Source organism: Lagopus leucura, unplaced genomic scaffold, assembly GCF_019238085.1.
Source record: "Lagopus leucura isolate 7727_CA_CO unplaced genomic scaffold, USGS_WTPT01 Super-Scaffold_100014, whole genome shotgun sequence".
NCBI lineage: Eukaryota > Metazoa > Chordata > Aves > Galliformes > Phasianidae > Lagopus > Lagopus leucura.
This window is the reverse complement of record NW_024962268.1, coordinates 2058444-2072185: the sequence shown is the minus strand read 5'-3', so window position 1 is coordinate 2072185 and position 13742 is coordinate 2058444. Positions and strand designations below refer to the sequence as shown.

At 35.2% G+C, this 13742-nt stretch overlaps 1 protein-coding gene across 5 annotated transcripts in view; it reads right to left on the bottom strand.

Annotated features, from left to right (window-relative positions):
- The window catches only part of FCHO2 (FCH and mu domain containing endocytic adaptor 2), a 93272-nt gene that overhangs the window by 40258 nt on the left and 39272 nt on the right, over nt 1–13742 (bottom strand). For all 5 annotated transcript variants that reach the window (XM_042875188.1, XM_042875190.1, XM_042875189.1 and 2 more), the window contains 3 exons: nt 7888–7932; nt 5639–5711; nt 1948–1972 (listed from right to left, as the gene is read on the bottom strand). In XM_042875188.1, the coding sequence (XP_042731122.1) occupies nt 1948–1972; nt 5639–5711; nt 7888–7932 (143 nt within the window). The remainder of the gene's footprint in view (nt 1–1947; nt 1973–5638; nt 5712–7887; nt 7933–13742) is intronic.

Below are 13742 nucleotides of genomic sequence, written 5' to 3'. Positions count from 1 at the left end.
GGCTAAACTTAATGGAAGTTACATGTTTAGACTGACACGTAACAATGCAGGAATTTTTAATCTGCATTATTCATTTTGGACTGGTGCGGAGAGCCAGATGGAACTTGCCACTTAATATATGTTTAAAGATCCACAGTATCACATAGGACTGGTAGATCAAGTATTTAAGTCAATTCTTACTTGATCTTTAATTTCTAAAAATACAATGTATGTAGCTCAGTGTGTACAATCATAATTGCAGCTTGGTTACCTCCTACAACCCTCCCTCTAAAGAGAAAAACAATTAAAATCCTTGACAAATTAACAAATGCCATCTTTTAGAAAAGATGACATTAATACAAAATCCAGAGGATGAGATTTTATTGAGTGACCAAAGATGAAATTCACAATCTTAATCATAATTAAGGGGCACCTTAAGTAAGTTGAATTTTCTGAGAACTCATCTTTAGCATTTTCTAGCAATCAAATAAAAAATAACAGTAATGGACTTTGCTATTAAAGCATTCTACCACTTAAAATGGTAATGTTGCTGGTAAAAAGCAAGAAGAAATGACAGATCAAATTTTAAACTCTGAATACATGAAAAAAAAGATTTTGCATTAAAAAGAAGAGAAGGTTAAGAAACTGTTATTGCTGTTAGATGATATGAAAGCTAATTTTTTAAAATAACTGTGTTTAGACAGATCAATTAACTTAAATGATTGTAATGGTCTTCCTCATGCAGCCAGAAAGAACATCAGATTCATTTACAGTTGAATTAATTATTTTCTAAAAATGTAGAGACCAAAATAAGCAAGGAAGAAAATAAACACTGCAAGTCAAACCCACTTGTGTTTCACTCCAGTGACTCAACCCGAACTGTCAAAAGAAATTATTTCATTGAAAACCCTGATAATTATAGGGATAATTCTAAATTTACATAGCTTTAAATGTACCCAAGAAAAAAAAAATGCTTTAAACCAAGATGACTTTGTATAGGATGAAACAACTGTCTCATATGACGCTTACAAGGCTCTTCATAGACAGACAGTTATATTAGGTAGCAAAATTAACATTTCCTTATTTAGAAAAAAGGTCATAGTAGATTTAAAAAAAAAAAACAACAAATTACTCAAAAAAAAAAAAAAAAGCTTTTTAGTAGGTACTGAAACCTACAGACACTATATGCAAGGAAGAAATTTCTACAACAGTTGAATTCGAAGAGTTAAATTGCCTAATATAGTTGGCATGTAAGTGAACAAAAAAACATATAAGTCTCTAGAAAGTCTCTTAAACTATTCTGTAAATTACTCCCTACCATAGCTACTGGAAGCTCCGATCTCCATTATATGTAATTCAAGACAACTGACATGTTTCAATAAAAAAAAGGGCTCAATTAAGTGTTAACATTTACTGCTTATTTTTATTAGAAAAAAAAAAAAAAAGAAAATGTAAGTCATGGCACTGAGAGCAATGAAGAAAAGACCATGAAAAAAAAAGAAATACTATGCTTAAAGCAATATTTTTAAAAGTATACTGCTATACTCTATTGCAAGCAGTAAAGCAGAACTCCATTAATTTCAGAAGGGTTGTTCATGGAGATAGTAATAATGCAGAGGAATGTGACGATTCATAACTGGATCCTCATGAATACATACTGAACCTTTAACTCACTTGGAATCTATTAGTCAAGCAGTTCAAACTACTAACTTGCAAAATAAAGTAGCAAATCATTGTTGTAAAAACATCCTGTTTAAAACCTGAAATGGATGGAAATACAAACATATTAAAGATGAATGTCTTTATGTACTGTGAAAGATTATGTTCTGAGTGAAAGTAACACTTCAATTATGTTAGTGAAACACTAAATCCTCTATCACATAAATAACACTTAGCAGGGCCTGTATGTAAATTGCAGTGCCTGACAATGTTAGCATACACATTTGTGTTAGAAATGAGTCTACTTACAACTGAGTCTGCATCTGGACACTCCCTATTAAAAAAAATAAAGAGAAGGTAAAATTACAAAACACATAAATGGTTTTATTCATACAGTCCCAGTACTTCCTTCCTTTAATAATTTCAGTTAATTTGGAACATTGTGTTTGACTCATTTGCCTCACAAAGTCTGTTAAAATTTTTACTGTATTATCTACACGTGACTGGATGAGACATAAAAGAAAAAAAAAACAAACAAAAACCTCTAAAAAAATTATGCTGGAAACTCCACAGAAGAAAAATTCACAATAAATAATGAAAAACCAAACTCACATCATAGTGAAGACAAAAAGAATCAATGGAAGGCAGGGGTTCCACATTCTATTTTGGATGAATACACTTTAAGAGTCAGGTCTCTGCAGATTATGTGCACAGTAAGTAAAAGTCACCAACGCTAATGAAACATTTTGTATGATAACCAGCTCTTAAAGCAATTAACACTATTCCTGAAGTTATTCAGATCTTTCCTCCTTGGGAATTTCAGTCCTAGTTCATGTTTGTTAAGTACAATTAGAGTCAAGCACCAGAAAATGCTGGAAAAACAAAAAGTATCCTAAAAAAAACCCTGAAAAAGTGTTTGATAGGAAGGTAATGATTACAAAAACATTTATATATGTTATATTCCTCCACATTAACTTGGATTAAAGCAGTAAGAGAGAATAAACAGAAAGAGAAGGAATTACATTTAAAAAATGTGGTAATGCTTCAGGAGCATACAGGCCCTCTCTAATCAGGACCTTGACAAATCACACTGTAAATGCAAGTGCAATTGAAAAACAGCATTTTGATGCAGTCAAATTAAAAACAAAAACATCTTAAGGAAAACAGAGAAAAAAACAAACAAGCAAAACAACCAGACATGCCACAGAGCATAACGAGGGGAACAAAGATGCAAAAACACAGCTTATTTTTGTCGTCGTTATTGCTGTAGATGCTCTTCAGCAAGAAACATGCATATAAAGCTTACCCGAAATCATGCCACATTAATGCCAAAAATCAATGTTAACAACAGATTCAGGCAAATAAGTTCCAGATTTGGAAAAGATGCATCTCACACTATAGTTATTGTATGTATACTACACCACAAGCTTTACTTAACTAAGTATCTTAAGTTTTAGATCAAGATTTTAGCTCACAAGATTCAAGATAGATAACTGAGATTGAAATTTTAAATGTTGTACAGCTGATTAATGTAGCAAATCTTACTTTTGTGTTAGCTGATTCATTACTACTGAAGAAAAAGCTTATCTTTCATTATTTCAATACTAGTGGTAAGTGGACTACATGATGTTGGAGGCCTGCTTCAATCTCAGTGATTCTATGACTCTACGGTTCTATGACTCCCTGAAAGGTTAAATGGGTTAAATGTAAAAGCTACAGCACCTTTCAAAACAGGTATGACAATCTGCTAATATGGAAGGAATAATACAGAATTCGGTCCAGCCTGTTACGGTACTGACAGTGAGATGAAGGATTCTGCCTTTTCTGAAAGGCTGCCCACAAAAGAAAACATGTGTGAATCTAATCGTCCTATGTCTTATCTCCCCCTACTGGTTGAACTGATTTCAGAGCAAAAGAAAACGCTATTCTAAACGCTACTTCGCAGCCTCAAGAGACAAAGTACCCAAAAGATTCAAAGTGCTGGTGAGGTGGAAAACAAAGACAACAGGTTTTAGATGGACGTACTTTTACACTGCTAGATGCACGACCTTTTACGATTAAAGGACCAGGTCATGCTTTTACTGTGAGGTAATATATTTTGGAAAATGAGAACTTTGTGAGGGAATCCATGGATTCTAGCTGATAACTAATTCAAACAGAATAGCAGTGAAACACTTGAGTCTGTACAGCAAAACATAATACACCATACTGTGCATGACAATTACCTGTGCAAAAATACTGCTAGGTACAATGCCCAGTTTAGATGTCAACTCTTCAGAGACTGATAAATTTCTCACATTACTGATAAATTGAAAAGCCTAGAAACCTGGAGTTACTTATTCTAGGTTTGGAAAGTCAGCTCTACACAAGCAAAATAAGCTGCCAGTCCAATTTAGTATGAGATTAGGAAATGAGTTGACCTCTCTGAACAGAAAATTTTCTTATGCACAGTTCTATCATGCAGAGTCTGTAAGCAGAACATCAGCTGAAGATGAAATCAAGCAAAATTTAGACAAGCAATAAGGAGATGGTAAATGATTATTAGAATATTTTACTTAAGAACTTAATGGATCCTCTTTAACTTATTAACCAAATATTAAAATACATGATGTAATATATGTGATATGATAAATTAGGTATTAATTTTGTTAAAAATCTATGGCATGTGTTATGCAGTAGGTCAGTATCATGCACTTATACTTCTTTCTTACTAACCTCAGCATCTGTTCATTTTTGCATTGTGAGTAAAAATAGAAACAAAAAGTGTAATACAAATCAAGTTCAACTTCAAATTGTTGCAATAAGGAAACTTATTTTCCCATTTCAGAGTGGTTGCACCAATTTTAGTTGTCTGATAACATCACTACCTAATGAAAAAAAAAAAGGTCTCCCAGAAGGAGACAGACATACTATTTTTCTATGTTAAATATAATGTATTTGAGAAAACTAGCTTTTACAAAAGCATTCTGAACCACGAAAATTTTCTTCTGTTATGGGTCAAGGATACATCTGAGACAAATGAATCTGGAGCTTCCTGATCTTTACTGGCTCCAGAAAGTAAGTCTTAAATTTTCCTGGAGGCAGGTTAAACGTATCTGACAAAGAATGAATGGAAGGAGATGCTTGGTTTGCAAGCAAGTTAATGACATATATGACAAGAGATCAGCTTGTGTAATAACTCATTTAGTGGCAGGGTTTTTTTTTGTTGTTGGAAAACTACAAAATTCAATCATATAATAGTATTCAAAACTCAATATGCAGAATCACAACTTTGTAATTAGGTAAATGCAAAGAACAAAAGGCAAATGAATGAGCATACTGCTGCTCAAAGTTGCAAGTCCAGCATCCCAAAAATGTGTAGTAGATCACTTTTTACAGAGATTATAATTTCTAAAACATGTACAAAAACTACTTAAAACACTAATATAATCAAATATTTATAACACTCTAAGTATTCTAAACTAAACCGTAAAAAAAATCCTCATACTTTGTAATTGTATTCCTAAATTTTTGCTGACCAAAACCATACTGTATATATTTATCTCAGCATTTACTTCAGCACAAGAGAATACCGAAGAGACTGCAGAAGAAGGATTAAATCACAGAACGGAAATACAAAGGGATGACTTAAAACATGTGACAGCCTGGAGCTTTAGTTACACCTTCACAGCAAAAAGAAAAAACACGGTTTTGAAGTACATAACTGTTAAAGTTAAACACAAAAAGAAAAATATCTGTAGGACACTTCATACATGTAAAAGATCAAATCTTAGGTAATTAATTTTTTCAGCACTTAAAAAAATTAACTTAAAAAAATTATTTCCTGAAAAATAAAATAAAAGCTTAAATAGCTACAAAAATTGTGAATATCTATGACATTTTCATATTGTCAGAACTCTTCTAAACATGTTATAACACCAACTTTCATTAAACATCAGCTCACTCCATACTTGCACAGGTTTTCATGCAAGATAGAACTTCAAGCTGGAAATACACTTACACAGACTCAGTATCTTTTTCTTTTTTCATTATTCCTGATAAACCAAAAGGCTTCCTCTTCCTTGGTTTTATTCCTGCAAAACAAAGCACTTATCATTTAAAGATCAAAGAGAAGGCATCTAGCACCGCCAAACATTGGTGCTCTTCACTATGAACACCTTTTGAACAGTGATATAATGATTCATATAAACAGACAGCAATGGAAGTTGTACCGTGCGAAACAAAGGAAACACAAAATATCTGTAATATTTTTCCCATATGCTTTTTATAAAACACAAATAAAAAAATAAATCAAAATACAGTTAAGGCAACACACTGCTACTGTACAATTCTCAATGTTCAGTATGCTAGACTGTTAACTCTTTTACAAAAGATTGAAGCACTGCTAGTTTTGAAGAAAGGGAGTCTACTCACAGAAACTCAACAGGAGCTATTTCTCCAGCTGAACAGTCATGGATCAGAATCATGGACAGAATAGCACTTGGATCAGAAGCCAAATCTGCCTCTATCAGCAACTGCACTTCAAAACCCAGCTCTTACTTCCTTGAATGACCCTAGCTGCTGCAAGCCACCGATTCTCCTAAGAAGTAGGATCTTTGTCCCATAAAAAAGTGAACATCACTTGGCTTTCTTGCTTCTGCTGACTTCATGACTTTCCAGAGCTGTTGCTAGTACTGAGTCGGGGGTCATGCCTCCCCTCCTGTCTTTTTTGTCTCACTTTCAGCATGGTTACATATGCCTAACTGCAGTACAGAAAAGAAGTTCTTATTCATAACCATTTAACATGCTAAAATCAAAACACATTTAAATATTCCATCACTGCCATTTCTGCTTCTCTCCTTATTTATTTTTTTTTTTTTTGCTGCAGCTAAGTATTCTGTCTCACTTTAAACAAAATGTTTAGCTAAGTGCAAAGATCAGATCCAATGAGTCTACAGTTTTGTTTCGACTTAATACACTGCCTGCACCAAACTTTTGAGAAGAAAGGTGGACACAGTTTAGTTCCTAAAAATTTTAAAACTGATAGCTCAAGTGTATCATTAAAATAACATTAAACTTTCCTTCATAGAAATACACTACAAAGGCTGCTCTGAAAGTAAGGCCCCCTATTTAATGTTGTTGTTCCAGGATATCAGAGGCAGATGCTGGTGGTTTGTCAGTAGAGGTTGAACCCACTTACATTCATTGACACTTGCTGAACATTTATGGCGATCAAATAGTGAATGTGAGGACAGTGAGGCAGTGCATGGTGCATTTTGGCAGTGGCAAATGGGTAACCAACACTGGTGCAGATGCTTACAAGTGTAGCATGCAGGCTCATGTTCATCAGTGGTGAAAATGCATAGCTAATAGGTGTGACTCCTGAAAAACAGTGTTCTGTAGCTGAGAATTTGCCAAATCAAACAGTGTTACAGTGCTCCTCGTATCTGATGTAGTTTCCATGGAAATAAATCGGAGGCATTACTTTTGGAGTGACTTCCATACGCAGCACATAAGGAGTCTCTCCACTCCTGGAAAACTTATGGGTGAAATACTTCAAAATTTCTGAAATCAGGTAGCTGCAAACTTAGCTGTATCTTATGTTTCCACAGGGGCACAGATAGCTCCAAAATTATTTTAAAATGTTAGTCTGACATTCATATCCAGCTCAAAACAACAACAAACAGAATATCGGAATTGTTTCTTGACAGGGATTCCCATTATTTCAGTCAAAAAAAAGCTTTAAGTCTCAGCTGCAACCTTGGCAACTTCAGAACTGTCGGCCAGTACAGCTATTCTGTCAGCTCCTCTGCTCCAAGACTAAATACACATGCAAATAAAACAGTTCTTAACCACTTTAAACAATTCCCTAAGTAAAATAAGTTACACCAACAAAGGAAGGATCTGCGACCATAACACTGCATTAAAATTGGTACAACAAACATGACAACAATGGAAAGAGCCTGAGCCATATTTTGACACTCGTAAATTAAGTTACACAGACATAACTGAACCAAATCCAAACCTCTCAAAACATAAGGTCTTAGCAAATGTACATTTATAATACACATTAACATTCTCTGACAATGATGCATTAGGCTTATAAAAAATTACTGTAGGTCTTATTTTCTTTTAAATTTGTTTCTCAAAATAATAACTGCTTTTTAGCCTGCTAAAATACTTTCAAGTTAAATACATTCACAAGCCATTTACCGTTTGCTCCTCAGTTTCAGATACTACGTACTGCAAATAACTGCTAGAATAACTCACCTTCAACTGCACTGGATGTATTACATTCCTCAAATTCGATAGGACCTTAAATAAATTAGAATGAAAATAAACATTAGATTAAATTCAATTTCAAGTGAAAGTCAAACACTAAAACATTTTATCCACTGCTAGTATTTCCTGAAAACATTAGATAATCTATTCAGGATTTTAAATGGTAAAGGAAAACCTCAATGGCCAATGGTCAAACAGTTGATAAAATCTTACACATAGTGCATATCATTAAGTATTTTTACTCCTTCACAGTGAAAAATTATAATTCTAATGCACGCTGTCCAAATATAATTTAATATCCTACATTATTACGACCAGGTTTCCTTCTCTAAATCCAAATTGTATATGAAACAAGCTTTAGATTTATCTTCTTTTAATAGAAGAGCTATGCAAAGAAAAGTAAAAAAAAAAAGAAAAAAGGATAGCTATAGCCCTAATGTTGAGGTTCACATTCTTTCTAATTTATTTCCTCTGCTTCTTCTTCATAGCCAATTACCCGGACAATTAGAAGGGAGGTAGAGACTCTTAAACACAGCAACAAACATTGTAACGGGCAATTTTAACCCTCTTTCCTTCAATCAAGCAAAGTCTATAATTTGTTTAGCTCCAACACAGACCATTTTAGGAAGCTGGGCTGGCAGAAGAGCAATGGATTTCAAAAAGACATTGGCAGGGGATTAGAAAGAATCCCACCAGCACTTGAGCTTGTGTTAAGAAAGCAAATAACAACAAGAATAGGGTCCGTGGGCCACACTGAAAGAGCAGGCCGCAGCTGCAGCCACAAAGGTGAAAACAACGCTGAGCACAGTCACATGGGACACGGCGCTTATCCTCACATTTTCAGGGAGTACACACAAGCTCACAGGTACACGCATTATGGAACAGTGTGCTTCCAACCCTGCAAGGCAGCCAATCTTTCCTTTTCAACCTCTAATTCTATTTACCAGCGCTGCTCCGAAAGTAATGCCTCCTATTTTATGATACTGCCCCATGATGTCATAGGCAGATGTTGGCGGTTTGTCAGTAGAGGCTGAACCTTCCCACCAATATTCCATTACGTGTTGTTACCATGGGGCAGATGGCAGCAGAGGGACACTGACTAAATGGTGTCAATGAATTCCTCCATGTGGAAAAAAATGGCACCCACTGACATTCATTGACACTTGCTGAATGTTTGTGGAGATCAAACAGTGAATGTGAGGACAGTGAGGCAGTGCATGGTGCATTCAGGCAGTGGCAACAGCAGGTCACCCACACTGGTGCGCGTGTTTACAAATGCAGCATGCAGGCTCATGTTCATCAGCAGTTAAAATGCATAGCTAATGGGGACTCTTGAAAAACAGTGTTTTGTGGCTGAGAATTTGCTATATCAAATAGTGTTATTGTGCTCTTTGTATCTGTTGCAGTTTTTCATGGAAACAAATATAAGGCACTACTTTTGGAGCAAGCTACATATTTCAACACTGCTGAAAGGGAGGCTGAAATGTTGAAAATTTTGATTAAAAGAACTGGAAATAAACTAATTCTGAAAACTTCATATATAGAAACTGTTTTCACTCCTAACCCTAAACAAATGTGACAGTAAATGCTCCAATTTACCTTTTTAATGAAATTAATGTTATTCTAGAACACCTGCTAAAAAGCCAAAGGCTATGCAATGTTCACATAAAATAAGAGGTGTGCTTGCAAGCAATTTCCAGTGTTCTCCCCGGCACACTTTTCAAAATGAATGTGATAATTCTGAGTCTCAAAAAAAATAGTTGATGTAAACAGATCTTAGAAGAAAGATGAAGAAGTTTGGTTTAAATAGTACAAGATAGCAAATCACTGTGCTGCAATTAAAAATGTCACAATAAAAATTAAAAAAAAATGTAGCTATGAATTAGAATTGTGAATTGCAGAAGAACTTCTTTACAGTGAGGGTGACGGAGCACTGGAACAGGCTGCCCAGGGAGGCTGTGGAGTCTCCTTCTCTGGAGATGTTCAAGACCTGCCTGGATGCCTACCTGTGCGACCTGCTGTAGGGAACCTGCTTTGGCAGGGGGGTTGGACTCGATGATCTCTGGAGGTCCCTTCCAACCCCTGCAATTCTGTGATTCTGTGATAAATATTCCAAATTCCTTCAAAGCTCGTCCTTATTTCAGGTACCTTTTATTTTCACTCCAGCACAAGCAGCAAATAGAGACTAATATGTTGAGTGTTAAAACACATTGAAATTATACACATTTGTCTCTGAAGGTAAATTTTTATTTCAGTTTGTCAATGTCTTAATTTCAAGAGATACTTGCACTTAGTACTTAGAAACGTTAGTACTTTAGAAGCACTTCCCCTAGTTCACATCAGTCTTTCAACAATGTGTGCTTTCTTTACATGGATTACTGTAAAAATTGATTTGAAATATTTTTTGTCATTTATGAACTGTTGCAGACCGTAGCAAGATAAAAGTGCAATGAATTTCGGCAAGCAGACCTTACAATGCATTAAGATCCACACATGGAATATTAAATGCACTTTCTTCCTAATGATACCAGCTGGATTTATGTTCCCTCAAGATTCTCCCCACATGCTCCTTCCTTTCCCTGCATCTTCTAGATGCTTCATTGCAAGAAGATAAAATATCTCATGAAAACAGCTTTCTCTTACAACAAATTGTTTGAAACACCTAAAGTTCTAAGGAAACATTTAATCCTAACTTACTTTTTCTATCCAGTTCAAATTCCTGTATAGTTCTTCATCGTTTGGAATTTCATAAGTTTACAACACTCACGAATATCACTAATGAATCCAAAGACTAACAAATAAAAGTTATCGTTTTGTTCCAGTATCCAAGGATGTTTGCTATTTTTTATTAATTTGTATTTAATCTGCTCCTGCCATGTTGTACTGTTTGCTGATAGCAAAGGCAAGCAAGGGCAAATTCACACATTTGCGTTTTTGAGCAGAATACTGAATTCTGCAGTAGCTCTAAATTTTCAAGTTTTCATTCTCAAGTTTTCTTCTGTAACTTCAGATTTCTCAACAGTTCTGTTCCCTATATGCCTGCTGTAAAGAGCACACTTCGCCTGGGGTGTAGTATTCTTAAACCAAAATAACATTTCAGAAATAGACATTTAATGGGGCACTCCATGGTGAGCCAATTTAGAAAACAGAATAGCTGTGATGAGCTTCTGGTAGCTAGAAAATAGTTGGAGTTTCTTATGAGCAGATGGCTTTGAGCCAAAGAGGTAATAACACTGTAATCCAGCTAGAAAGCAGTGTGTAGTGTGGCATCGCTGTCTCCCACTATAACTAGATGCAGTCTCCAAGCCAGACAAAAGGTCGTAGGCACAAATTGCTATGGAAGAAAAGCATCAATAAGGATTTCAGAGCTTTCTTAAGAACACCCCAATGTCCACTTTTGTCTATCTGGAAAACAAAAGAATCTGTGCCACCACTACAAAAAAAATTCAAAAAACTTCCTTCTCTGAACAAGCAAATCCTCTAACTTTCTAAATCCTGCTTTCTTAATCATTAGTTAATACACTCAAAAAATTGATTTCCAAGTAGGTGTAGTATACAGATGCATGTCAAAGCATGAAAACTCACGTGCTGGTATGACAGTAACCTTCACAACAGCTAGATGGTGATGTGGATGCACAACCACTTTCTCAGGAGGAAAGTAGTCTTCTTAACATACTTGTGCCCAAACACTGAAGCACAGACAACAGGTTAATTCCAACAAGTATTTCACCCCCAAACCCATATGACTGACTTAACAGCACGGATATTTCTGCTTACAGAACCTAACACTTCACAGTCTAATCTTTGAAATTTCCAAAGGAAGGATAACAACAGACTTTCCACTGCAACATCCAAAAAAAAAAGCAGTCATTTAACAGGTATTGGTGATGACAGAGACCAAAGCCATAGCCTGAAGCCGACATTTTTCTGGAAGTCTCAGGAATGCTTGCCACATGATAGCCCAAAGCATTGAAAAGAGCTTTCTAGATCTTACTAAACTGCAGTAACAATGATAATAACCTGCAGTACTACAATCAAAGCACAGTGACTTTCTCTGTTCCTTTTTACGTAAAAAGAAAATAATGTGAATTAGAAGTAAGCCTATTCTCCAGCACAGCATTAGAACTAAAGTAAGACTGAAAATCAAACATATATTTTAAGACATTTTAAGTAAGTAAAAATTAACTGCTCAGATCCAGCCCACCTCTAACGAAAGACTTTGCCTCAGTGTTCTAGTTTAGAAATGACTAGGTTAAGGTTCCACATAATTTTCTTGAAGTCTAGTCTGCCTGTTGCTAAGCTGACAAATAGAACAGTATCTCAGTGACTTAAGTATCTGAAATACCTGCTCAGAAACTTTAAAACTAATAGGCTTATTTGATACCCATATAGAGGGTAGAAAAAAAATAATATGTGCTGCCTAAATATAGATTAGCCTTTACAACGGAGATATGAATATCCCGTGGGATTTCTATCTCTTAAGAATACACAACCAGCTACCAGGATGGAAATGAGAAATTAGTTCCTACAATGGAGGGAGCCAGAAAATTCAGTAAGCTACTGTAATTGTACATAAACGTTCTCATGAAGCATTCTAAAACATTTTAAAATCCAAGCTGCTACAGTTCACAGCATGCCACTTGCAGGAACAGACACAGATAGGCAGAAAAGGCAAATGGGCAATGGTTTTATAGATACATGGAAACAAACAGCTGCTACTTGACAAGAGATTGAAGCAAATAAATCAGCAGTGCATCAGTTCATCCTGTTCACTGGCTCCTGAAAATGAGGAGGCTATGGGTTGCTATAATAGAAAAGCATAATTTGAATAAATGGACATTTTCCATTTTAATTAACAGCTTACAGCAAGTGACACTAACATAAATTCAGTAACAGTCTGTAGCTTGGGATGCATCTCCTAACCTATTTGGAAAACATAGGTACAACTTTTCTTGTTACAGGAGGCATGTCAGTACATGAAGTTTGCATGAAAACAAAAAAGAAAGTGGATGGCACACTCTACAAAGATACTTATGTTATCCAAAGACAAATGGGGAAAACGTAATTATGCTGATGCAACTGCACTGTTAAGTACAATGTAGTACCTACTGCATATTTAGTTTCTATCTGTGGGAACAGTATTCTCAGAGTATACACAAGGCAACAGCTGAAGAGGGTTTGTTTTTCTAAGTAACAACCTTCACGCCTAGATTTATCTACAAAGTAATGCTAATTGCTTTGAATACAGCCATGTTCCTTCTTAACTACCTTGACAGCAGTCCTAACACCCTACATCTATAGCATAGAAGGAAGTAAAATTGGAAAAATAAAGGCTTTGCTAAGATTGAACAACTGAAATCATTGGTAATTTGCTTAACAGAGATGAAAAATGGAGAAAAAAAAAAAAAGAAAAAAGCTTTATTGTTTGGATTCTTAAATAAACAAGGCAGGTACGAAAGCCAACTAGTATCATTACTAGGAAAGCAAACATTATTATGTCATACTCTGGTAAAGAGCCCACAGTAAGTATGCCAATGAACTGGAAAATCCTGCCAAGCTAAAAAGGTAAACAAATCAAGCAGTCAACAAATCACTTAAAAACAGTTTTATGCTGGTATCTGATTTTGAAAAGACTCCTTTCTAGTTGAAGAAGGCTATGCCTGGCAGGAAGAAAATCTTCCCCACTGAAGCATGTATTTTTATTAACTACATTTAATTTTCAGTAACTCAAAACACTCAGGCATTTAAGAAAGTAAAAAATAAATTCTGCCCTTCCCCCCAGTCCAGGGAATCAGTTTACACCCACGCATGCACACATACAAACATTAACGTATCTGTTTCAA